This window comes from Tursiops truncatus, chromosome 3 (assembly GCF_011762595.2).
Source record: "Tursiops truncatus isolate mTurTru1 chromosome 3, mTurTru1.mat.Y, whole genome shotgun sequence".
NCBI classification, from domain to species: domain Eukaryota; kingdom Metazoa; phylum Chordata; class Mammalia; order Artiodactyla; family Delphinidae; genus Tursiops; species Tursiops truncatus.
Genome location: NC_047036.1, coordinates 109,640,944 through 109,668,384, shown reverse-complemented (window position 1 = coordinate 109,668,384; position 27,441 = coordinate 109,640,944). Strand labels below are relative to the sequence as shown.

General features: G+C 38.6%; 1 protein-coding gene and 1 pseudogene across 5 annotated transcripts in view; both read right to left on the bottom strand.

The window, feature by feature from the left end:
• Nucleotides 1-27,441, bottom strand: part of RAD50 (RAD50 double strand break repair protein) — a 233,741-nt gene that overhangs the window by 17,859 nt on the left and 188,441 nt on the right. For all 5 annotated transcript variants that reach the window (XM_073802508.1, XM_073802509.1, XM_073802510.1 and 2 more), the window contains 7 exons: nt 27,175-27,301; nt 26,350-26,543; nt 22,446-22,556; nt 21,910-22,002; nt 21,709-21,822; nt 15,869-15,996; nt 13,363-13,587 (listed from right to left, as the gene is read on the bottom strand). In XM_073802508.1, the coding sequence (XP_073658609.1) occupies nt 13,363-13,587; nt 15,869-15,996; nt 21,709-21,822; nt 21,910-22,002; nt 22,446-22,556; nt 26,350-26,543; nt 27,175-27,301 (992 nt within the window). The remainder of the gene's footprint in view (nt 1-13,362; nt 13,588-15,868; nt 15,997-21,708; nt 21,823-21,909; nt 22,003-22,445; nt 22,557-26,349; nt 26,544-27,174; nt 27,302-27,441) is intronic.
• Nucleotides 23,676-26,281, bottom strand: LOC141278153 (regulatory solute carrier protein family 1 member 1-like; annotated as a pseudogene).

Sequence of the window (27,441 nt, the reverse complement as noted above, 5' to 3'; positions counted from 1 at the left end):
CAAGTCTTAACCACTGGACCACCAGGGAAGTCCAGGAGGTGAGGATTCTTTAGTAATGTCTTGCTTATGCTCTTATTTCAAAACAGTGGTTGAGAGTCCACCTGCCGATGCAGGGGACACGGGTTCGTGCCCCGGTCCGGGAAGATCCCACATGCCGCGGAGCAGCTGGGCCCGTGAGCCATGGCCGCTGAGCCTGCGCGTCCGGAGCCTGTGCTCTGCAACGGGAGAGGCCACAACAGTGAGAGGCCCGCGTACCGCAAAAAAAAAAAAAAAAAGTTTCCACTTGGTACAGACATACATACCTATGAGCGTTTCTGGACCCAAGGAACATTGTAATGTTAACTTATTCACTCACAGTGAAAGACGACAAAAGATGTGTCCCTCCGAAAGTCATTGTAGAAGTCGAACTTAATCCAACAAAAATCTTATTAGTATTTATTTTTGAAAATAACGTAACTGGCTCAGTTCCAATTTTCACTTATGTTAAAAGACTATGTACTTTCCAAAATTTGTATTGCCAGAGTTATAGCTAGGTGATTCTGGGGCCACCTTTGCTATCATCATTAACTAAAAGAATCCTCATACTGAAAAGTGGGTCTTCCTGTCCTCCTGAGCCTTGTGGTCTGAATGCCACTGCTGAGGCTGGTCTGTTCACTATGCTCTTTCCAGAGGAAGCCTTAAAAGAGAAGAGATGCTGTCTGTGTACTTCTCTTAGCACTGAAGAGGATATTTTCCTTTTTAGAAAACAGCAACGGATAAAATCTAAGGTGACTGATAATTCTCCTGCTACAAATACCTAGAAATGCTAGACAGGTTTATAACAAAATTTATTTTACATTATAGCTGAGTTTACAAGAAAGAAAGGCAAATCCCTACATGGTGGAAACAAAGATGGAACTAAAAACCAGAACGGTCAATGTGTGATATGATACCGCAGATGAATTTAATTATTATTTTCATAACCCAGAGTTTCAGTATTATAACCCACGACAGAAGATGAGGCATAGGACCCAACTGAGGCAGAAAGAAGTGACTCCCAACATAAAGGCTGAGACTCTTGAACAGCAACCTTCAATAAAAGAGTGGAAAATTAATAATTTGTGAGTTCAAAGTACTGGGCAAATGCCTTACATGGGTTTAAGGTCCTCTGTTATACCACCAGTGTAGTTCAGGAACTCCCAAATTGAAAAATTAACATAAAAACTAGACTTAGGCCAGTGCTATCCCAGAGTGCCCAGCAGATACAAAACAAATCTCTGTGTGGAAGGACATCCACACAAAAAGGTCACAAGGGCGCTTCATAGGAAAAAAAAAAAGCACTACTAAAGATGAGCTTACAATTAAACACTACATGAAACCCAAGAAATACCTCACTAGGGCTAGAATCAGCACACAAAATAGTAGAAAGAGACTCCTAAAAATGCGAAATAAAAAAATGACAATGTGGGGACTTCCCTGGTGGTTAAGAATCCACCTGCCAATGCAAGCGAAATGGGTTCTACCCCTGGTCCGGGAAGATCCCACGTGCTGCAGAGCAGCTAAGCCTGTGCACCACAACTACTGAGCCTGCACTCTAGAGCCAGCATGCTGCAACTACTGAAGCCCACATGCCTAGAGCCTGTGCTCTGCAACAAGAGAAGCCACTGGCATGAGAAGCCCGCACACCACAACAAAGAGTAACCCCTGCTCACTGCAACTAGAGAAAGCCCTCATGCAGCAACAAAGACCCAACACCCCCCAAAAAATAAAATAATTTTTAAAAAATGACAATGTGAAAGAATATGAAATATGTATACTTAAAATGAGTAAAGACATACAAGAAGGAATCAAAACACTAAGGAAAAAATACATTATGAAAAAAAGAAAAATTTCTGAAAATGAATAAAATAGAACTTATAGGGCTTCCCTGGTGGCGCAGTGGTTGAGAGTCCGCCTGCCGATGCAGGGGACACAGGTTCGTGCCCTGGTCTGGGAAGATCCCACATGCCACCAAGCGGCTGCGCCTGTGAGCCATGGCTGCTGAGCCTGCATGTCCGGAGCCTGTTGCTCCGTGGCGGGAGAGGCCACAACCGTGAGAGGCCCGTGTACTGCAAAAAAAAAAAAAAAAAAAAAAAAAAAAGAAATAATAGAATTGAATAATACCTTGAAATGAAAAGTAAATTTTAAAAGGACAACTCAATAGGCAGTATAAGAAGCAGCTAAAGAATCTGTGCACTGGAAGGTATTTATGAGGAAGTTGCCCAGTGTATTACCAGTATATTCAAGAGGGGTTAAGCAATATAGAAGGAAGAGAATGACAAGGTTTATTTATGTCTAAAGAGAAATGAAGGAGAGGATAATAGTAAGAAATGGAGCAAGGATAATACTTGAAGAGATAATATATGAGAATTTTCCAAAATTAATGAAAGGTATCAACCCTCAAATCAATAGGCATAATTTCTGAATAGAACTAAAACTAAACCTAAATCTAGACACACTCTAAAAAAAATGCAGAATACTGGAGACAAGGGAAAAATCTTAAAAGAACCAGAGAAAAAAGGCAGATTACCTCCAAAGGAATAATTAGAATGATTTCTCAACAGCAACCATGGAGGTCAGGAAAAAATGGAATATTTTCAAAGTACTCAAAGGAAAAAAAAACCTTTCAATCTAGAACCTATGCTCAGCTAAACTATCAAGACTGAGAGCAAAGACTTTTCAAAGACTGGAAGAGAATTTACTACTAACAATCCTTCACTGAAAAAAATTATTAAAGGATGTACTTCAAAAAAATAAAATTAAAGAGAGAGAGTAACTGAAGCTAAAGAAGGAAAGAGTGGGATTCATAAGAAATTGGTAAACATATGCGGGCTTATCCAAATAAGCACTGACTATGAAACCATAACATTAATTATTACTAATTTGAGATGATATAAAAACAAGGTAAAATGAAAATACCAGACAATAGAAACACAGCAGATAGGAGAAATTAATTAACATTCAAGAAGAAGATAAAGCAAGTCATATTAGAGACATGGTTCTTAAACTTTGATGTGCATCATAATCACCTGGAAGGCCTGTTAAAACACAGCCTGTTGAGCCTTGTCCCTAACATTTCTGAAATAACAGGTCTGGAGTAGAAAGTGAGAATTTTCTTTTCTAACAAGTTCCAAAGTGATGCTGATAATGTTGCTCCAGGACCCCTTTGGGAATCAATACATTTGATTTCTTTTAGGTCGAATATGCATGTTAAAAAATTAAAGGTAAACACCCAAATAACTAAAGTATAATATATCATTTACAACCCAAAGAAGGGAAAAAGGAGGAATAAAGAAAAATCAATCAATCCCATAGAAGTCAGGAAAGTAGGAAAAAATAGAAATAAATATAACTAAGTAATCAATCACAATGAAATGAACGGACTAAATTCACTAGTTAAAAGACAAAAGATGGGGGCTTCCCTGGTGGCTCAGCGGTTGAGAGTCCACCTGCCGATGCAGGGGACGTGGGTTCATGCCCCGGTCCGGGAAGATCCCGCATGCCACGGAGTGGCTGGGCCCGTGAGCCATGGCCGCTGAGCCTGCACGTCCGGAGCTTGTGCTCTGCAACGGGAGAGGCCACAACAGTGAGAGGCCCATGTACCGCCAAAAAAAAAAAAGACAAAAGATGGACAGACTGAATAAAAAACAAAATTTTGCTACATGCTGAATATACTGTAAAGTTGTAGCAATTACAACAGTCTTGGTAATGGCACAGAGATAGACAAAGTGACCAATGAAACAGAATATAAAACCCAGAACTGACCCATGCACACATGGAATTCTGACATGACAGAAGTGACACTGCAGATCATTAGAAAAGGATTAGATTTCTCAATAAACAGAGCCAGGACAACTGGTATCCATAAGGGAAAAAATGAAATTGGATTCCTCCCTCATACTGTACATAAAATTCAATTTAGAATTAAATACTTAAATGTATTTGAATGTGAAAATCAAAACTTTAAAACTTTTAGAAGAAAATATAGGAATAGGGAAGGATTTCTTAAGACACAAAAGAGCTAACCATAAAAGACTGGTAAATATAACTATCTTACAATCAAATCTGTTTATTAAAAGACACTATAAGGAAGTGAAAAGATAAAAACTTGAGAAGATACTTACAACACATATAACTGAAAAAGAATTAAAATTCAGAAGAGCTAAAAGAACACATGCAAATCAGTAAGACTACCAATAATACATTAAAAATGGGTACAGGGACTCCCCTGGTGGCACAGTGGTTAAGAATCTGCCTGCCAATGCAGGGAACATGGATTTGATCCCTGGTCCAGCTTCCACATGCTGTGGAGCAACTAACCCCATGCTCCACAACTACTGAGCCTGCACTCTAGAGCCCGCAGGCCACAACTACTGAGCTTGTGCACCACCAACTACTGAAGCCCGCACACCCTAGAGCCTGCGTGCCACAAGTACTGAAGCCCATGTGCCTAGGGTCCGTGCTCTGAAATAAGAAAAACCACCACAATGAGAAGCCCGCACACCGCAACGAAGAGTAGCCCCCGCTCTCCACAACTAGAGAAAGCCCGCGGGCAGCAACATAGCCAAAAATTAAATTTTAATAAAAATGGGTACACAATACAAACATTTCAAAGAAGAAACATGATCAAACATAAAGAGATGTTCAGCATCATTAGAAATTGGGACTGCAAATGAAGACCACAATGATTTACCATTTAAAACCCATTAGACTGGGGGAGCTTCAAGATGGTGGAAGAGTAAGACATGGAGATCACCTTCCTCCCCACAGATACATAAGAAATACGTCTACATGTGGAACAATTCCTACAGAACACCTACTGAACGCTGGGAGAAGACCTCAGACCTCCCAAAAGGCAAGAAACTCCCCACGTACCTGGGTAGGGCAAAAGAAAAAACAGAGACAAAAGAAGAGGGACGGGACCTGCACCAGTGGGAGGGAGCTGTGAAGGAGGAAAGGTTTCCACATACTAGGAAGCCCCTTCGCAGGTGGAGACTGCAGGAAGCAGAGGGGGGAGGCTTCGGAGCCACGGAGGAGAGCGCAGCAACAGGGGTGCGCAGGGCAAAGCGGAGAGATTTCCTCACAGAGGAACGGGGCCAACCAGCACTCACCAGCCGAAGAGGCTTGTCTGCTCACCCGCCGGGGCGGGCGGGGGCTGGGAGCTGAGGCTCAGGCTTTGGAGGTCAGATCCCAGGGAGAGGACTGGGGTTGGCGGTGTGAACACAGCCTGAAGGGGGCTAGTGTGCCACAGCTAGCCGGGAGGGAGTCCGGGGAAAAGTCTGGAGCTGCCGAAGAGGCAAGAGACATTTTCTTGCCTCTTTGTTTCCTGGTGCACGAGGAGAGGGGATTAAGAGCCCCATTTAAAGGAGCTCCAGAGACAGGCGTGAGCCACGGCTATCAGCGCAGACCCCAGAGACGGGCATGAGACACTAAGGCTGCCGCTGCAGCCACCAAGAAGCCTGTGTGCGAGCACAGGTCACTATCCACACCTCCCCTCCCGGGAGCCTGTGCAGCCCGCCACTGCCAAGGTCCTGAGATCAGGGACAACTTCCCCAGGAGAACACACAGCGCCTCAGATTGTTGTAAATGCTGGCCTCTGCCGCCACAGGCTCGCCCCGCATTCCATACCCCTCCCTCCCCCCCACCCCCCCCCCCCCCCCCGGCCTGAGTGAGCCAGAGCCCCCGAATCAGCTGCTCCTTTAACCCCGTCCTGTCTGAGCAAAAAACAGACGCCCTCAGGCAACCTACACACAGAGGCGGGTACAAATCTAAAGCTGAACCCCAGGAGCTGTGCGAACAAAGAAGAGAAACGGAAATTTCTCCCAGCAGCTTCAGGAGCAGCGGATTAAATCTCCACAATCAACTTGATGTACCCTGCATCTGTGGAGTACCGGAATAGACAACAAATCATCCCAAATTGAGGAGGTGGACTTTGGGAGCACCGATATATATATTTTTTCCCTTTTTCTCTTTTTGTGAGTGTGTATGTGTCTGCTTCTGTGTGTGGTTTTGTCTGTATAGCTTTGCTTTTACCATTTGTCCTAGGGTTCTGTCTGTACGTTTTTTTGTTTTTTTTTAGTATATTTTTTAGCACTTGTTATCATTGGTGGATTTGTTTGGTTTGGTTGCTCTCTTCTTTCTTTTTTTTCTCCCTTTTATTCTGACCCGTGTGGATGACAGGCTCTTGGTGCTTCAGCCAGGCATCAGGGCTGTGCCTCTGAGGTGGGAGAGCCAAGTTCAGGACACTGATCCACAAGAGATCTCCCAGCTCCACGTAATATCAAACGGCAAAAATCTCCCAGAGATCTCCATCTCAATGCCAAGACCCAGCTCCACTCAATGACCAGCAAGCTACAGTGCTGGACACCCTATGCAAAACAGCCAGCAAGACAGGAACACAACCCCATCCATTAGCAGAGAGGCTGCCTAAAATCATCGTAAGGCCACAGACACCCCAAAACACACCACCAGACGTGGACCTGCCCACCAGAAAGACAAGATCCAGCCTCATCCACCAGAACACAGGCACTAGTCCCCTCCACCAGGAAACCTACAAAACCCACTGAAACAACCTTAGCCACTGGGGACAGACACCAAAAACAACGGGAACTACGAACCTGCAGCCTGCAAAAAGAAGACCCCAAACATTGTAACTTAAGCAAAATGAGAAGACAGAGAAACACACAGCAGATGAAGGAGCAAGGCAAAAACCCACCAGACCTAACAAATGAATAGGAAATGGGCAGTCTACCTGAAAAAGAATTCAGAGTAATGATAGTAAAGATGATCCAAAATCTTGGTATAACAGAATGGAGAAAATACAAGAAATGTTTAACAAGGACCTAGAAAAACTAAACAGCAAACAAACAATGATGAACAACACAATAAATGAAATTTAAAATTCTCTAGAAGGAATCAATAGCAGAATAACTGAGGCAGAAGAACAGATAAATGACCTGGAAGATAAAATAGTGGAAATAACTACTGCAGAGCAGAATAAAGAAAAAAGAATGAAAAGAATTGAGGACAGTTTCAGAGACCTCTAGGAAAACATTATGTGCACCAACATTCGAATTATAGGGGTCCCAGAAGAAGAAGAGAAAAAGAAAGGGACTGAGCAAATATTTGAAAAGATTATAGTTGAAAACTTTCCTAATATGGGAAAGCAAATAGTCAAGTCCAGGAAGCGCAGAGTCCCATACAGGATAAATCCAAGGAGAAACACACCAAGACACATATTAATCAAACTATCAAAAATTAAATACAAAGAAAATATATTAAAAGCAGCAAGGGAAAAACAACAAGTAACACACAAGGGAATCCCCATAAGGTTAACAGCTGATCTTTCAGCAGAAACTCTGCAAGCCAGAAGGGAGTGGCGGGACATATTTAAAGTGATGAAGGAGAAAAACCTACAACCAAGATTACTCTACCCAGCAAGGATCTCATTCAGATTTGACGGAGAAACTAAAACGTTTACTGACAAGTAAAAGCTAAGAGAAGTCAGCACAACAAAACCAGCTTTACAACAAATGCTAAAGGAACTTCTCTAGGCAGGAAACACAAGAGAAGGAAAAGACCTACAATAACAAACCCAAAACAATGAAGAAAATGGTAATAGGAACATACATATTGATAATTACCTTAAATGTAAATGGATTAAAGGCTCCAACCAAAAGACATAGACTGGCTGAATGGATACAAAAACAAGACCGTATATATGCTGTCTACAAGAGACCCACCTCGGACCTAGGGACATATACAGACTGAAAGTGAGGGGATGGAAAAAGATATTCTATGCAAATGGAAATCAAAAGAAAGCTGGAGTAGCAATTCTCATATCAGACAAAATAGACTTTAAAACAAAGACTATTACAAGAGGCAAAAAAGGACATTACATAATGATCAAGGGATCGATCCAAGAAGAAGATATAACAATTGTAAATATTTATGCACCCAACATAGGAGCACCTCAACAGATAAGGCAAATACTAACAGCCATAAAAGGGGAAATCAACAGTAACACATTCATAGTAGGGGACTTTAACACCCCACTTTCACCAATGGACAGATCATCCAAAATGAAAATAAATAAGGAAACACAAGCTTTAAATGATACATTAAACAAGATGGACTTAATTGATATTAATAGGACATTCCATCCAAAAACAACAGAATACACATTCTTCTCAAGTGCTCATGGAACATTCTCCAGGATAGATCATATCTTGGGTCACAAATCAAGCCTTGGTAAATTTAAGAAAATTGAAATTGTATCAAGTATCTTCCGACCACAATGCTATGAGACTAGATATCAATTACAGGAAAAAAATCTGTAAAAAATACAAACTCATGGAGGCTAAACAATACACTACTTAATAACCAAGAGATCACTCAGGAAATGAAAGAGAAAATAAAAAAATACCTAGAAACAAATGACAATGAACACACGACGACCCAAAACCTATGGGATGCAGCAAAAGCAGTTCTAAGAGGGAAGTTTATAGCCATACAATCCTACCTTAAGAAACAAGAAACATCTCAAATAAACAACCTAAACTTACACCTAAAGCAATCAGAGAAAGAAGAACAAAAAACCCCCAAAGTTAGCAGAAGGAAAGAAATCATAAAGATCAGATCAGAAATAAATGAAAAAGAAATGAAGGAAACAATAGCAGAGATCAATAAACCTAAAAGCTGGTTCTTTGAGAAGATAAACAAAATTGATAAACCATTAACCAGACTCATCAAGAAAAAAAGGGAGAAGACTCAAATCAATAGAATTAGAAATGAAAAAGGAGAAGTAACAACTGACACTGCAGAAATACAAAGGATGATGAGAAATTACTACAAGCAACTCTATGCCAATAAAATGGACAACCTGGAGGAAATGGACAAATTCTTAGAAATGCACAAACTTCCGAGACTGAATCAGGAAGAAACAGAAAGTATGAACAGACCAATCACAAGCACTGAATTGAAACTGTGATTAAACATCTTCCAACAAACAAAAGCCCAGGACCAGATGGCTTCACAGACAAATTCTATCAAACAGTTAGAGAAGAGCTAACACCTATCCTTCTCAAACTCTTCCAAAATATAGCGGAGGGAGGAACATTCCCAAACTCATTCTACAAGTCCACCATCACCCTGATAGCAAAACCAGACAAAGATGTCACAAAGAAAGAAAACTACAGGCCAATATCACTGATGAACATAGATGCAAAAATCCTCAATAAAATACTAGCAAACAGAATCCAGCAGCACATTAAACGGATCATACACCATGATCAAGTGGGGTTTATCCCAGCAATGCAAGGATTCTTCAATATACACAAATGAATCAATGTGATACACCATTTAAGAAACTGAAGGAGAAAAACCATATGATCATCTCAATAGATGCAGAGAAAGCTTTTGACAAAATTCAACACCCATTTATGACAAAAACCCTCCAGAAAATAGGCATAGAGGGAACTTTCCTCAACATAATACAGGCCATATATGACAAACCCACAGCCAACATCATGCTCAATGGTGAAAAACTGAAACCATTTCTACTAAGATCAGGAACAAGACAAGGTTGCCCACTCTTACCACTATTATTCAACATAGTTTGGGAACTTTTAGCCACAGCAATCAGAGAAGAAAAAGAAATAAAAGGAATCCAAATTGGAAAAGAAGAAGTAAAGCTGTCACTGTTTGCAGATGACATGGTACTATGCATAGAGAATCCTAAAGATGCTACCAGAAAACTACTAGAGCTAATCAATGAATCTGGTGAAGCAGCATGATACAAAATTAATGCACAGAAATCTCTTGCATTTCTATACACTAATGATGAAAAATCTGAAAGTGAAATTAAGAAAACACTCCCATTTACCAATGAAACAAAAAGAATAAAATATCTAGGAATAAACCTACCTAAGGAGACAAAAGAGCTATATGCAGAAAATTATAAGACACTTATGAAAGAAATTAAAGATGATAAAAATAGATGGAGAGAGCTTCCGTGGTGGCGCAGTGGTTAAGAATCCGCCTGCCGATGCAGGGGACACGGGTTCGTGTCCCGGTCCGGGAAGATCCCACATGTCGCGGAGCGGTTGGGCCCGTGAGCCATGGCCACTGAGCCTGCGCGTCCGGAGCCTGTGCTCCGCAACGGGAGAGGCCACAACAGTGAGAGGCCTGCGTACCGCAAAAAAAAAAAAAAAAAAAAAAGATGGAGAGATATACTATGTTCTTGGATTGGAAGAATCAACACTGTGAAAATGACTATACTACCCAAAGTAATCTACAGATTCAATGCAATTCCCAGCAAACTACCACTGGCATTTTTCACAGAAGTAGAACAAAAAATTTCACAATTTGTATGGAAACACTAAAGACCCTGAATAGCCAAAGTAATCTTGAGAAAGAAAAACGGAGCTGGAGGAATCAGGCTCCCTGACTTCAGACTATACTACAAAGCTACACTAATCAAGACAGTATGCTACTGGCACAGAAACAAATACAGATCAATGGAACAGGATAGAAAGCTCAGAGATCAACGCACGCACATATGGTCACCTTATCTTTGATAAAGGAGGCAAGAATATACAGCGGAGTAAAGTCAGCCTCTTCAATAAGTGGTGCTGGGAAAACTGGACAGCTTCGTGTAAAAGAATGAAATTAGAACACTCCCTAACACCATACACAAAAATAAACTCAAAATGGATTAGAGACCTAAATGTAAGGCTAGATACTATCAAACTCTTAAAGGAAACACAGGCAGAACACTCTATGACATAAATCACAGCAAGATCCTTTTTGACCCACCTCGTAGAGAAATAAAAATAAAAACAAAAATAAACAAATGGGACGTAATGAAAGTTAAAAGGTTTTGCACAGCAAAAGAAACCATAAACAAGAAGAAAAGACAACCCTGAGAATAGGAGAAAATATTTGCAAATGAAGCAACTTACAAATGATTAATCTCCAAAATTTACAAGCAGCTCATGCAGCTCAATATCAAAAAAGCAAACAAACCAATCCAAAAGTGGGCAGATGACCTAAATAGACATTTCTCCAAAGAAGATATACAGATTGCCAACAAACACATAAAAAAATGGTCAACATCATAAATCATTAGAGAAAAGCGAATCAAAACTACCATGAGATATCATCTCACACCGGTCAGAATGGCCATCCTCAAAAAATCTAGAAACAATAAATGCTGGAGAGAGTGTGGAGAAAAAGGAACCCTCTTGCACTGCTGGTGGGAATGTAAATTGATACAGCCACTATGGAGAACAGTATGGAGGTTCCGTAAAAAACTAAAAATAGAACTACCATACGACCCAGCAATCCCACTACTGGGCATATACCATGAGAAAACCATAATTCAAAAAGAGTCATGTACCACAATGTTCACTGCAGCTCTATTTACAATAGCCAGGACATGGAAGCAACCTAAGTGTTCATCAACAGATGAATGGATAAAGAAGATGTGGCACATATATACAATGGACCTTACTCAGCCATAAAAAGAAATGAAATTGAGTTTTATTTGTAGTGAGATGGATGGACCCAGAGTCTGTCATACAGAGTGAAGTAAGTCAGAAAGAGAAAAACAAATAGCGTATGCTAACACATATATATGGAATCTAAAAAAAAAAGAAAAGAAAAAAATGGTCATGAAGAACCTAGGGGCAAGATGGGAGTAAAGACACAGACCTACTAGAGAATGGACTTGAGGATACGGGAGGGGGAAGGGTAAGCTGGGACAAAGTGAGAGAGTGGCATGGACATATATACACTACCAAACGTAAAACTGATAGCTAGTGGGAAGCAGCCGCATAGCACAGGGAGATCAGCTTGGTGCTTTGTGACCACCTAGAGGGGTGGGATGGGGGGTCCAAGGGAGGGAGACGCAAGAGGGAAGAGATATGGGGACATATGTATAACTGGTTCACTTTGTTATAAAGCAGAAACTAACACACCATTGTAAAGCAATTATACTCCAATAGAGATGTTTGTTTGTTTTTGCGGTACGCGGGCCTCTCACTGTTGTGGCCTCTCACTGTTGTGGCCTCTCCCGTTGCAGAGCACAGGCTCCAGACGCGCAGGCTCAGCGGCCATGGCTCACGGGCCCAGCCGCTCCACAGCACGTGGGATCTTCCCGGACCTGGGCACGAACCCGTGTCCCCTGCATTGGCAGGCGGACTCTCAACCACTGCGCCACCAGGGAAGCCCTCCAATAAAGATGTTTAAAAAAATAAAGTAAAAATAAAACCCATTAGATTTGCAAAAATTAAGAATCGACAAAATCAGTGTCAAAGAATGCATCAACGAGAACCCTTATATTCCGCTAGTGGTATAAATTAGTAAAATCACTTCGGAAAACAATATAACATTATTTTGTAAAATTGAGCATACCCTGCAACCCAGCAATTTTACTCCCACATGTACTCTAGAGAATCTCTTACACCTTTGCTCTGTAAGACATGACAAGAATGTTCCTAGAAGCAAGGGTTATATCAGTAAAGAGCTGGAAACAACCCAAATGTCCATCTACCCAAAAATGGATATATTATGGTATATTTCCACAAAAGAATTCTGTACATCAGTGAAAATGCATATACCACAGCTATAAGCAACTTAAGTAAATAAAAGCAAAATAAAGTAAAACAAGCTAAAAAGCAAATTCTAGAAGCATTCTCAGAGTATGATATCATTTTTTTTTAAAAGCTCAAAACATGATACATATGATAAAATTATTTTTAAAAAGCAGAGAGCAGGGCTTCCCTAGTGGTGCAGTGGTTGAGAGTCTGCCTGCCGATGCAGGGGACACGGGTTCATGCCCCGGTCCAGGAAGATCCCACATGCTGTGGAGCAGCTGGGACTGGGAGCCATGGCCGCTGAGCCTGCGCGTCCGGAGCCTGTGCTCCGCAACGGGAGAGGCCACAACAGTGAGAGGCCCGCGTACCGCAAAAAAAAAAAAAAAAAACAACAAAAAAACACAGAGAGCAAAAATCTGTGTCAGTGGTTACGAAGAGTGAGGATGACAAATGGTTGAGATAAGGAGGAGCATCTATGTGGATGGCAGTTAGTGATAATGGTAGAGTTCTTGGATTGTGTATGGGGGTGGTGGGATCATGAGTGCACCTTAATATTAATATCCTTTATAACTTTACTTCATAATTCAAGTAAGCATGTGTGTATGTGTACACACATATACACATATATTTTTCCATTCTGTGGTAGGTATGAAATACATTAAATAAGTTTAAAAGGGTGAAAGTAAGACTAAATTATGCTAGTTGATACTGATTGCAACGGGAACCAAATCCCCAGTCCAATACTTACTGGTCAAGGGTCTTATAATAAATGTCCAGATCCTTGTTCACAAGCTCTGTTGTTCTCATAACAATCATCATTTCCCTATACTTTTCCTCGGCATCCCAAAATTGAGGGTCTCGAAGTTCTTTCTTAAAACGAATAATTTCTTCCTCATAACCTTCCTGTCGCCCTATTGCCGAACCGAGATTTCTTTTTATATTTTCTATTTTTTCTTCCAACTTCTGATGTTCACTAGGAGGGAAAACGACAAATGAGGACCATTTTTAGATTTTAGCAGACTAAAGTGGAAAAGACAGATTTCTCCAGATAGATAAATATCATTTATCATTCTCCTTAGCAATCAGCATATGAAAAGTCTCTCCTTGCTTTTTCTTTAAGGTTTCAGTACTAAGGAAAACTTTCTTCTTTCCAAATCTCTGAAGCATCCAGGTTTTTAAACAGCTGATTTCTGTGTGCTCAATAAAGTACTCTCATAACATGTGAACACTGAAAAAGTTCCTGACGTTTACACACTAACCTAAGAAAAGTACTCTTGGTGATTAATATTACAAATTCACAAACTTCTCATTGTCAAATAAGAATGCTCAGTTACCAACTCTGAGAAGTTACTGAGCAACAGGTATCATCAGTTCGTTCACAGTATGTCAGACAAAAGAAAATTTTATCTCAAAAATTTATGCAGTAGTATTACTAAAAGTTTGTATTTCTCTATTAAAACAAAATTTCTCTTGCATAAGTATAAAAAAGCATCAATAAAGAGAGGGGATATATGTATACGTATAGCTGATTCACTTTGCTGTACAGTAGAAACTAACACAACATTGTAAAGCAACTATACTCCAATAAAAATTTTAAAAAAAGAAAAGAAAAACATGAAGAGGAGTTCCAAAAAACAAAGCATCAATACTGACAAAAAAGTAAAATACTTGGGCTTCCCTGGTGGTGCAGTGGTTGAGAGTCCGCCTGCTGATGCAGGGGACATGGGTTCGTGCCACGGAGCGGCTAGGCCCGTGAGCCATGGCCACTGAGTCTGCGCATCCAGAGCCTGTGCTCTGCAACGCAAGAGGCCACAACAGTGAGAGGCCCGCGTACCACAAAAAAAAAAAAAAAAAAAGTAAAATACTTAAACTTTTCTGATAACTTGGTAGATAATACAGATTTTAACGTATGCTTTAAAAATCTTCATTTATTTAACAATTACTTATTAGGCATCCTCTTATTTGCCAGGCACTTCTCTCAAGATTATGAACATCCTTATAGAACTGGCCTGATTATCTGTTTTGTTGACATTTCTGTTGTGTCCTGGTTGAAGAAAGGTTTGAAAAAGAGAAGTTATGCTTAGTAGTCTGAATGAATGTAAAAAGCACTGTTATGTACTAATTACAGAAGGAATTATAAAAATATCTGTTTTTGATCTTTAGTAGCAAGGAATAAACTGTTTCATTTAAAACTTGTTCTATAAGCTTCACTTTTTTTTTTTCATCTTGGCACCAAGAACACCAACATTACAGTGTTAAAGAGCTGAGGCTTGGAAGCTAGGATATCTGGTCACATTCCTGGCTTTCATTCTAATTTCCTAGGATCTTTTTTTCTGGGTCTCAGTGTCCTAATGCATAAAAAACAAACAGGCTGAAAGATGAAGAGCTCTTCTAGTTGTTAAGTCTGATCTCCTTGATATATGAAAGTTATTTAAAATAGCTAAACCAAGAGAACTTACAATAACATAGGAGTAACTATTTGTTAGGTTTTAATAACTAAATTAAATTTCAATTTATTATATCCTTTAGAAAAACTTAAGCATTCTTTGATTCAGATTTCTTTGTGAAATCACAAGAAAAATGAAAAATCTACAAGGAATGGCTGAATGAATGAATATATCCAACCAGCTGAGGTGGTTCCAAAAAATCTATTTGGCTAGTACAACCTTTTACACCAGTCTAGTGCCTTAGCATCAACCAGGTTCTTACAGAATTCCTAAGGCAACTGTGAGGCAGAGAAAGCAAGAATCAAATCTTTTCTGCTGTAGCAGGAAGACAGCAACTACAGTAAGTACCAATAAAACCAGATAAAAGAAGAATTCTATTAATCGCAAAAATGATGCTCTGGTTTGCGCATAATTACACCTGGGACCATGTAGAATGGATCATCAATATCAAATTGCTTTGGCAATAACTCCATTAAGAGTTAAGCATTACGCTCTGACCCAGGCAGGGTCCAGAGGACATATTTATGCCATAATCTTGTGAAGCAGGCTCGCAAAAGTCTGGGAGCTTGGTATTTTTAATACTGGCCATCACTGCATAGTCATAGTGTGACTATAAATTCTATATTACTACTTCAGCTTGTAAAGCCATGAAATACATTTGTAAAAAAAGTGCCCATCTTCCTTTAAGTCTGAAAGGACACTTTGGCTACAGGCTTACATTCTTTGTCAAAAACATGTATTGAATATTTTTCACATTTCAATAATAAAGACCTTTATTTAAACTAAAGATTATTTTTTAAAACACACTTTTTCATTTGTAAAACCTGCATTTGACCCATTTCCTTCAAATGTTGTTTTCTTTCTTCTTCAACTTCTTTTAGTTCTTCATTCCTTTTTCTTAAAGTAAGGTTATCCTGTAGCCACCTTTCTTGTACCTAAATGTAAATATTAAATTCGTTAATAAAAATAATCAAGTTACCAACACGTGATTCATAGCAGGCAACTGGTGACAGGTAGTGCTAATTCTGCCTTAGAATCATGTGTATCTCAGCAGAGGGAGAAGAAGCCAGTGTAAAGGAATCTCCAGGCCTGGAGGAATCTGGATGGCCCATATACACACAAAACAGACATTAAAATGATGAGATAAAATGATATAACTGGATTTTTAATATTTTATACCTATGCCCCATTGGATCATCTTGCATAAGAACCTCACAATGGAGCCTAGTGATCTAAAAGATAAAAAGAGAGCAAGACTACTACCAAAGTCTCCCCAACTTTTTTTTCCCTAGTTGTATTTGTCTACTAACGTGTGCCAAGACCATTATATACTGTTAAGTATGTCAGATAAGATTTTTACCTTCAAGCTGACAATCATACAAGGCAGTAAGAAGTTTCACAAAAACAGTAAGTCTATATACTTGATGACACTTTCCTGGCCACTGAATTGCACTGAAAAATTTAAATTTAGCTGTTCTTGTTGAGTAGTTTTGTCCTTAAAAAGCAACCACTAAATCATTTGGCAGCGGCAGCAGCACCAACACAATTATTTCAGTACTTTTCCTGGTGATTAAAACGGACTATGTTGTCAAGAGACAAACAGGAAACAATTTATAAGTTGACTCTTTGGAACTTAGGAAAAAAAATTTTCCTGCAGAAAATGGTGGTTTGGCCCATAGAAGCCTGAACAGAAAAAATTCATCCTAAGTTTGGAGTCAGGCCTTCTCAAAGACCCTTCTACAGCAACCCTTGTAGTTGAGATAAACTCAGTGATGTGGGAAGTAGGAGGCAGGGGCAGATCTTTGGTAACACTTCGTTGCCAACAATACTGACACAGGAGTCACCAGGGAAAAAGGATTTGGGAGGTGGGAGAGAAGAAGGGAAGCCAAGGACTTCTCTCATATGCTTAATGTTCGCATCCAACCCTGCCCATCTATGAATCACTATTTTGAGGTTTTTTTTGTTTTTTTAACTGTCATTAAGGTTCCTTTCAGTTTTCCTGGAACTAATAATATAAATATATACGTATCTATTAAAGGAATCGTTATAAGCAGTTAGAGATGACTAAAATGATATGGTTGTAAACGTCCTTTTGTTGCCAAGGCAACCTAATGTGCCACCGCAGCTGCTATGACTCTCCAAGATTCTCCCATGGGGAACTATGCTTATACATTTTCCTTATTAGGAACAAAAGAATGTGGCACTGCTCGCTTTCATCTAATATTATATAACAATGGAATTTGCTTTCATGAATACCTGAAAGGACTATTTAAAGGGCTATCACATTTTTAGGTGAGACTGATTTTTTCATGAAATAATGTTCCTGGTCTGTTATCCTGCATGGTCACCAGAAAGCTAGGGATTTCCTTCTTTTAGGTCAGCTTCTAATTGCTCTTTCATTCTGAAAGACAGTATATAGCACAGTAGTTAAAGAGCATAGGCTTTGAAGTCAGATATACCTAAGCTCAAATCTCAGCATTACAACTTTCAAATAGGATGACTTTGGACAAGTTAGTTTAAATTCTCTGAGCCTTCTAAAGATTAAAATAGTTAGTGTATGTAAAAAGTACTAAGTACAGTGCCTGGCTCAATAACTGCTAGTGAAATACCTTTTGGGTCAAATCTGTCCTTACACTTTAAGCAGTAAAAATTCCAGTTAGTCTTCAAAATAGAAAATAGGAGAGAAAGAAGAGATAAAGTATCAGAGAAAACCAGATGTAGGTATACTACACCAAAACTGTTTTCCTATTATACTAGCAATTTGACAATGTAGGGTCAAGTTCTACCTCTGTTACTCACTACTTTTGTGACCTTGGGCAATTTAGGGCAACTCCAGTTCCCTTCATCTGAAAAATGAGGGAGGAAGATTATTAAACTTCCAAATTTTAAAATTCTGTGGAGTAAATTTAATAGGGCTTAAGTGCATAAATAAGCTGTTAGGCTCCTCAACTCTTAAGATAGTAACCTGAATCACTCAGCTCAGAGAGCAGTTAATGCATGCAGCTGGCCACTTACAGAAACCATAAAAGTTAGCTGCTTTCTAGTTATCTGTGATAGAGTAATATGCTGAATAAACCCCATTCCAAAATCCACCAAAAGTCTGGTTGGAGAAAATGCCATTTATAGAGAATTTCCTGAAAGCCATGCGGTGCTCTGACTCAGTGATTGATAGTTAAGGGGATACATCAGAACCTCTGAGGAACTTTAACAAAATATACATGCATATGTGTATGCCCATGCCCCAGAGGTTCCCATTTATTGGTCTGGAATGGAGAAAGAGATGTGTATTTTCAATAACCCAGGTGATTTTTTTTTTAAGTTTGAGATGTAATTCATATACCATAAAATTCACCAATTTAAAGTGTACAATTCAGTGGTTTCAGTATATTCACAAGGTTCTCATTCCAGTACATTTTATCACCCCAAATAGAAACTCCATACCCATTAGCAGTCACTCTCTATTTCCTTTTCTTTCCTTCCCCCCAACCCCCACCAACACTCCTCTGCTTTCTGTCTCTATGGATTTGCCTATTCTGTACATTTCATATAAATGGAATCATACAATATGGTCTTTTGTGATTGACTTCATTTAGCATAATGTTTTCAAGGTTTGTCCATGTTGCAGCATCTATCAATATTTCATTCCTTTTAATGGCTGAGTAATATTCCATGATGGTTAATTTTATGTGTCAACTTGACACCACAGGGTGCCAAGGCATTTGGTCAAACATTATTCTGAGTGTCTTTGACAGTGTTTCTGGATGAGATTAACATTTACATTGGTAGACTGAATAAGTAAAGCAGACTGCCCTTCCTAATGTGGGTGGGCCTCATCCAGTCAACTAAAGACGTGAACAGAACAAAAAAGGCTGAATAAGGGGTAACTCATCCTGCCTGACTGTATGAGGTGGGACAGTGGTTTTTTCCTGCCTTCATATTTAAACTGAAACCTCAGCTCTTCTTGGATCTAGAGCCTATTAGCTCTCCCAGTTCTCAGGCTTCAGACTCAAACTGGAACTACACCATCAAGCTCTCCTGAGCCTCCAGCTTGCCAACCACATATCTTGGGACATCTCAGCCTCCACAATCACTTGAGTTAATTCCTTATAATAAATTTCTTTATCTATATCTATATCTTTATCTGTATCTATATTTATTGATCTCTTACTGGCTTTACTTCTCTGGAGATCCCTGACAAATACATATGAATATACCAAATTTTATTCATCTGTTCATCAGCTGATAACCATTTGGGCTGTTTTCCATATTTTGACTGTCATTAATAATGCTGCTATAAACATTCTTGTATAATTTTTAATGTAAACATATATTTTACGTTTTCTTGGTTATTATACACTTAGCAGTGGGAAAAACCCAGGTGATCTTGATGGGTGCCTATAGCTAACTTTTGCTCTCCAAACACTCTAACATTTATTTTAGGCTCCAATCACACCACCTTCTACAGTCATCAAGGGATGATAAAGGTGCTGAAACACACTGCAAAAACAAACAAACAAAAACAACCATGAAGTTTGTTGAAGACCTGCTTTTTATTAATCTATATAGTGTCTTCCTTTCCATGAATGCCTATGGAGACATTTTTCTCTGGTCTCAGTCCAGAGAACTGGTTTGTTTTTAGCTTTGAGACAATGTGAAACTTAATTAATTATGACTTTCTCTCTTCATGTGACTACTAAAATCTTTAGCAAGCATATCAGATTTCATGGCCTACGTTTTATATACTTACTACTCTCCTGGTTTCATTGCCTTCTTCTTGTCCTTATTTCCACATTGTCTCATTTTCTCATCAATTTAAAATGTTATTTAGCATTGCTCTATGTATATAACTTAGTAAACGATTTCTAGAACATGGTAGGTTATAAAAGTAAACTAATATAGTCAGATCCACTAAATTTAGACCTTCAACTTGAAAAGGGTCACAGACTGGTGTATCTTAATTATCTCTCTATATTTGTATGGACATTACTGATTTACAGATTGTGATTTTAAATAGAAAACCCACAAGCTAGTGATAACTAAGTATTTTGTTATACATGCTTCATAAATTTATATAGCATTTACTAGATGGCAGAGGTTTGATTTACCTTTGACTGATATTCATATATTTGACATTCCTGGCACTATGGCCAGAGATTCTGCAGAAAACGGGTATGGCTAATCTTCAAAGAGATTTTAACCATTGTTTATAACCAAGTGATTAAAGCTTTCAAATAGCAAATTTTATTCAAAACAGCAGAAACAGAGAAGCGGTGTAGTTTTTAAAGGCATTAACTATCATGCTTATATAAGGCATGCTGAAAATTATTTTCTTAATGTGATTTTAATTATACTGTGGAAATTAATTTCCTTAATCAAGAAAGTAAATGATAAAGGAATCAACTGAAAAACAACTTAGTATATACATATTTTACTTACAGACAACTTTTAAGAATGATACCTAGAAATGAGATTGAGAATTGGCAGAAGGGGAAGGAGACTTTAATTTTATGCTTTTATGTTTAAACTTTTACCAGGTAAGTCTTTTACTGAAAATAAAAATTAAAAAAGGAAAGAAGAAAAGACAATGTTATTAGAATTGCTTTTCTCAGGGAACCCTCCTACAATGTTGGTGGGAATGTAAGTTGGTACAGCCACTGTGGAAAACAGTATGGAGGCTCCTCAGAAAACTAAAAACAGAACTACCGTATGATCCAGCAACCTCACTCCTGGGCATATATCCAGACAAAATTATAATTCAAAAAGATACGTGCACCCCTACATTCATATCAGCACTATTCACAATAGCCAAGACATGGAAACAACCTAAATGTCCATCAACAGATGAATAAAGATGTGTTACATATATACAAGGGAACTCAGCCATAAAAAAAACAAAATAATGCCATTTGCAGCAACATGGATGCAACTAGAGATTATCATACTATGTAAGTCAGAAAGATAAATAACCATAGGATATCATTAATATGTGGAATCTAAAATGTGACACAAATGAACCTATCTATGAAACAGAATCAGGGACATAGAGCAGAGACTATGGTGGCCAAGGGGGAGGAGGGTGGGAGAGGGTTGGACTGGGAGTTTGGGATTAGCATACACAAAAACTGGTATATATAGAATGGATAAACAACAAGATCCTACTGTATAGCACACGGAAATATAATCAATATCCTGTGATAAACCATAATGGAACAGAATATGAAAAAGAATATATATATGTAACTGAGTCACTTTGCTGTACAGCAGTAACTAACACAACACTGTAATTCAACTATACTTTAATAAAAAATAAATTAAAAAAAAGAATACAATCAGGTAAAAATGTTATAACGAGAAGAATCACAACAGCTTGAGTTATACCAAATGCACTTTTTATTATTTCATTTTACAAATGAAAATATGTCTCTTTTTATACTGCCAAAGGAAAATTTTGTGTCTCAGTAACATAAAAAAGAAACATACTTTTTATATAAACATATACACATAAAAAAAAAAAGAATTGCTTTTCTCTACTGTTTGCATTTCTACTCAATGCAAGTATTGAAAATAAACGTAAAAAGTAAAAAAGAAAGATAAGAATGTTACTGGTATAAATGCCACCATAAATCATTAGCAAAAAAAGGACCTACCTTCTGTGTATCAATATCTTGTCTCATGATTCCCATTTCCTTATTAATCTTTTCTTTGTGTTTCTCACATTCACTTAGTTGAGCTATTACTTTATTAAGTTCAGTTTCTTTTTGCTACAAAAATGAAAATTTCTTAAGCACAAGAAATAAAAATATAAACAATCATTTTAAATTATATTCAATTAAGTAGTTTTAAATTACCTTCTTATAGTCATCTTTTCCATCTTGAATATAATTCTCAATGTCTTTCACATAACCATGAATATTTTTAACCTTCTCTTTGATATCATTTATCTGTGGAAAAATATTTATTAAAAATATACTAGTTCAGACTAGGGCATTTAAGAAGATTTATTTCCAAGGAATATCTTTTATTAAGATAACAAAAACTTAATAGGAGAGTACAGTGAAATACTGGCTTGGAAGTTAGAAGCCCTGAGTTCCAGTTTCCATCACGAGCAGATTTTATCTGAAATCAAATTTTATGATCTCCCTTTATTACTATGGGATTAGATTAAAAGGTCTCAATTCTCAACTTCTATTTTAGATCAAGAAGCAAAATAATTTACATTTAATCATTCTGAAAACATTTGGAATGTTAAGATTATGTCACAAATATGAAAATACTATTTCATCATGTTTTTAATTTCATGTGAAATACTAGTGTCCAACATGGTGCTCTGAATAATAATTTTAACATATATTTTTGATAACTAAATATATACATGAAATCTTACTTTATCCTGTGCTATTTTGTTGCTTGTATTTTTTTTGTTGATTAATTCTTCTTTCTCCTGCTGGTACTTTTCCAATGTTGTTTCCAAAGGGTTTACCTGCTCTTTAGCATCCTAAGGATATAAAAAATATAAGGTCTTATATAAAATTCCATTATCTTATTTCAGGTGTCACACTTCATAATAAAATCACTTTCTATGTACCAGGCTTTACAAGTCAATTCATTTGCTCCTTCCAACAACCCTATGAGGAAGGTACCATTATTTTCCTGCTATATTTCAGATGAGCACAGAGATGATTTATCCAGGGTCCCAAAAGCCAGTAAATGAAGGAGCCAGGATTCAAATCTCATCCAGCTCCAGAGTCTTTCTTTTAACCACTACGCTATACTGCGTCAGCCACTGACTTGATTCTTAATCTACACCACGTACTCCCAATTATATGAGCATGTGGCTTCAGGTATAAATTTTCCTGAGTTTGTAGGGGCCCATATCAGCTCTGTGTGACTGAAAAACAGGAAAGCTCTTTCAGTCCAGGTCTTTCTTTTACAGATGGAAATATGATCATAAAAGAACTTTTTTTTCAATTATTCTTCCATTTTCTGTTACAACTGATGAATCATAATACACAGAGCACTAAGTACGATTCCAAACACAAAATCATGTGATCAAGTTTGTAAACCAAAAATTGAGTTAACAAGCCATACCTTGCCTTCAGCACAGACACAGCCAAATTATAAAGTTTATCTGCTTTTAGCTGCATGGGTAGTGGGATTTCTCATGACTTCTGCTTTTTAAAGTATTCACTCTCATTCTAAAATGGTATGCTATACACAAAACCATCAGTTTTATTCCAGAATATATCATCTTAATAAAAAAAAAGTTTTTGTATGCATGTACTGCCAATACATTTAAAAAGGCCCAAATTTTAACAAAAGATTAGACAAGTACATCAGACAAGAGATCATAAATTATTTTGGCTGAAAAAAAATCTTAAAAAAAAAATATGGGGCTTCCCTGGTGGCTCAGTGGTTGAGAGTCCGCCTGCCGATGCAGGGGACACGGGTTCATGCCCCGGCCCGGGAAGATCCCACGTGCCGCGGAGCGGCTGGGCCCGTGAGCCATGGCCGCTGAGCCTGCGCATCCGGAGCCTGTGCTCCGCAACGGGAGAGGCCACAACAGTGAGAGGCCCGCGTACCGCAAAAAAAAAAAAAAAAAAAAAAAAAAGGCTCAACATTCTGCTTGCAGGTTTCTACAGTGAGTGTGAGTGTGTGTGTGTGTGTGTGTGTGTGTGTGTGTGTGTGTGTGTGTGTGTGTGTGTGTGTGTGTATGTGTGTAGATATATAGCTTTTTTTAAGGGAATGGAGTATGGTCTAGTCCACTTTTCCATGGTTGTGTAGGAACTACAATGTCCTTTCCTGGCAAAACAAGAAGTGCAAGGTCTGCATTTCCACCAACTCAATGCAAAGCCCCAAGAGCTTCCTGCAAAGTAAAGCCGGCACGGAGGATCCAATCAATGTCTGCAGCAGGAAAAATTAATGGTGCAAGAAAGGAGGGACTTGATGATAGATGGCTGGTAGGTGGTTCAAATTCTAGAAGTGGTCCTGCAGCTTCAGAACAGACATTTTCTCTGGTCTCAGGCCTGTGTATCCCGACCCAGATCTTTAACCAATATGAAACTGGATGACAAGGACTCAGTTTGCTCAGAAGTCTGATTGAGTGCATCCTCCTTACCTGCTAAAAGTCTGGGTGAAATTTCGACACCAAAGGTGCAATGTAGTTGATTAGAAGTTTCAGCTGAGGCTAGAGTGACAGAACTGCTCTCATTTATTGACTCCTTAGACTTGGGGACACCTTCCTTATCAGTACTAACAGGCCATCACCTAGACCCCTGAAGTTAATATTTTCTACATCTTCTACTCTAGTGTCTGCTGAATTGTCTGTTAATTCTTCCGTCTTCACTGATACAGATACGGCCTGATGAAAGGAGACTTGTTCACTCTGGGTAGCTGTAAGATGCTCATTTTGGGTCCATCCTTCAGAAAGGTCCTTAATACCTGTTTGCCCCTCAGTTACTGTCTTTGATTGACAGAAAACTTCTTCAGATGTGTTTTCTGAAGCTGGTTTACTACTAATGACAAAAAGTTCATGAAGTTCCTTCAAGGCTGCTGTTACAGATGAGCAAGATTCCTCTGCTGACTCTGGGCTGACAGAGGGCTGACAACTGCCACAGAGACTTAAGAGAAGGGGCAATTCCCATATTTCTTACTTGTTCCAGACATTTCAACACTACTTTCTGGAAGGTGTAAATCCTGAGTGGAAATGGAATTTTAAAGGAAGGGTTACATTTTGATGTTTCTACTTCCATCAAGGGATTATCCAAGGTGAGATAAGATGCACCGATGTTCCTGACATTGGTATTCTGACTGCCTGCTGAATTAATAAGCACAACTAGGGACTGTGCAACTATATCTACTTCCATAAGTGTTTCTGAATTTGCGCAGCCAAAGCATCCTGAAGGTAGAATATTTTTCTCTGTACCCGAAAGGTCCACAGTCTGCTGCAGCCTGTCTCAATCATAAAGGAACTTTTGATCTTAAGCTTAGTTTGCTGAGGCCAAGTAGACATTTTATGGTAATTAAGCATACTAGTACATTGACGTTGGTGTGCCCACACTTATTTTGGAAGGAAAGGGGTTTTCAAATAACAAACTATTTTACTAATCAGAAGTCCACATCATTTGGCCTTATAACATCTCTACAGAATAAGTATACGATAACCACTGTTCAAAACCATGATCCTTAAGCACTTTAAGATCCTGAAATACCTAATGAATCCATAAAGGTAGAAAAAATTATTTAGTATTATTATTATTATTTTTTTCCTCACCATTGTGGCCTCTCCCGTTGCGGAGCACAGGTTCCGGACGCGCAGGCTCAGCAGCCATGCACGGGCCCAGCCGCTCCGCGGCATGTGGGATTTTCCCGGACCGGGGCACGAACCCGTGTCCCCTGCATCGGCAGGTGGACTCTCAACCACTGCACCACCAGGGAAGCCCCTAGTATTATTTCAATGTAGGAATATTTTGTATTAGGAAGTGGTTTGGTGTGGTGGGAAGTCAAATGTCTTACACATCAGAAGACCTACCAGAAAATTAACCCTGCCTCCTACTAACTGTATGAATTTGGGCAAGTCATGGGATATCTGTAAGTCTCAATTTCTTTTCCTATAAAAAGGAGATTTAGTCACATTTATCAAAATGATACACTGAATACAAAATGAGACACTGAACAGTTTAATGTCAAAGTGCTTTATAAGCAATGAAAAATACAAATGTAAGGTAGTACATTTTATACCATACTCTAAGCCTCTGTTATTTTGTAATCCAAAACTACTTAAGAAACATTTACAGTAATTAGTAACAGATTCTAATCAGATTCTAACCAGATTTAATTGGTTGGGTCTTAGATTTGATAAATCTAGATGAGGGATGCCAAATGGGTTCCATTCCATGTGTCAACTCAGTGCCTCCTCAGTGGGAAGTATTCCGAGACTACATCTGGAATTAAAAAGAAAAAGTGCTATGCCTGAGAGGCAGTGTCTGTCAGGGATATAGGATCTGTAGGTAAGACAAACCTCCTATACAAGTAGGAATCCTTATATGGAGTTAGCCAGCCACCGCCAGACCACCTCCAGTAACAGGAAGTTCACTACTTAACCAGGCAGCCAGTTCTTCCTTATTATGGTCAATAAATCTTCTTCCAGAAATTTTTACCTATTAGTAGAAGTTCTATATACCATTTTCACTTGATCCTCACAATAACCATAGTTCTGGCCATTGCCCCAATAAAGAGAATTTCACATATTTGAACTGATTTTTAAAACTAATATGTATGAATGCTTTTACCTTTATTTCTCTGTATAAGGACTGAACTTCAGTGGATAATTCCACAGTCTGCTCCTCCAGTTGCTGACGACGTTGTAAATTAGTGGATATCTGAAGTTTCTCTGATTTAAGTTCATTTGTTGTACTTTTTAGGTGCTGAATTTGTTCCTGCTGGTCCTGTATAAGCTTACGATTCAATTCAATCTTACTGGAAACTGCATGAAAACATATTGATACAGTGATTAATGTAAGGGTATAGAAAATACTATAAGCAGCCTCATTCCAGTTTTATAGGTCTCTGTGGCATTCCCAAAGGCTGAGTTTCTGTGGGTCCCACCTACTGCAATAAAAATGCCACAAGAACCTGTCCAGCTCCCAAACCTGCTTGCTGTCCCCTCCTGAATGGGGCAGATATGACTGAGAAAGAATACAGCTCATTTGTTACTCATCATTCAAAATCTGTTCTGGGGCTTCCCTGGTGGCGCAGTGGTTGAGAGTCCGCCTGCCAATGCAGGGGACACGAGTTCGTGCCCCAGTCCGGGAAGATCCCACATGCCGCAGAGCAACTAGGCCCGTGAGCCACGGCCACTGAGCCTGTGCGTCCCGCAACGGGAGAGGCCACAACAATGAGAGGCCCGCGTACCACAAAAAAAAAAAAAAAAAAAAAAAAAATCTGTTCTGCAAAGAAAGGAAACAGAGGAGAAGTGATGCCTTTGAGAAAAGAAACTGCATATACCATGGACTGGAAGAAAGGCTGTTCTTTGTCCACATAATAGTTATAAAATTTATGATAAAAAGCATATGTTGGGAATGTTGAAGTCTTTATAAGGAAACAGTCTCTATTACCTGTATCTAATTTGTGTTGCTTTTCTTGTTTTTCCTGGTTTACTTGTTGAACAGTTCTATCGAAATCTAGTCCTTGGAGTTTAGCTGCTTGTTGTGCAATTTTTCTTTCAACATCCTTAAGTTCCATCTTAAGAATAAATCAAAGTTATTTCCTTTAAGAAACTTATGCCATTATCATTATTCAAAATCTTTAAGAATTAACTGCTTTTACTTTTTAAAATCTAATTTATAACTGCTCTCATATAATTTTAACAAATTTTCAAGGAT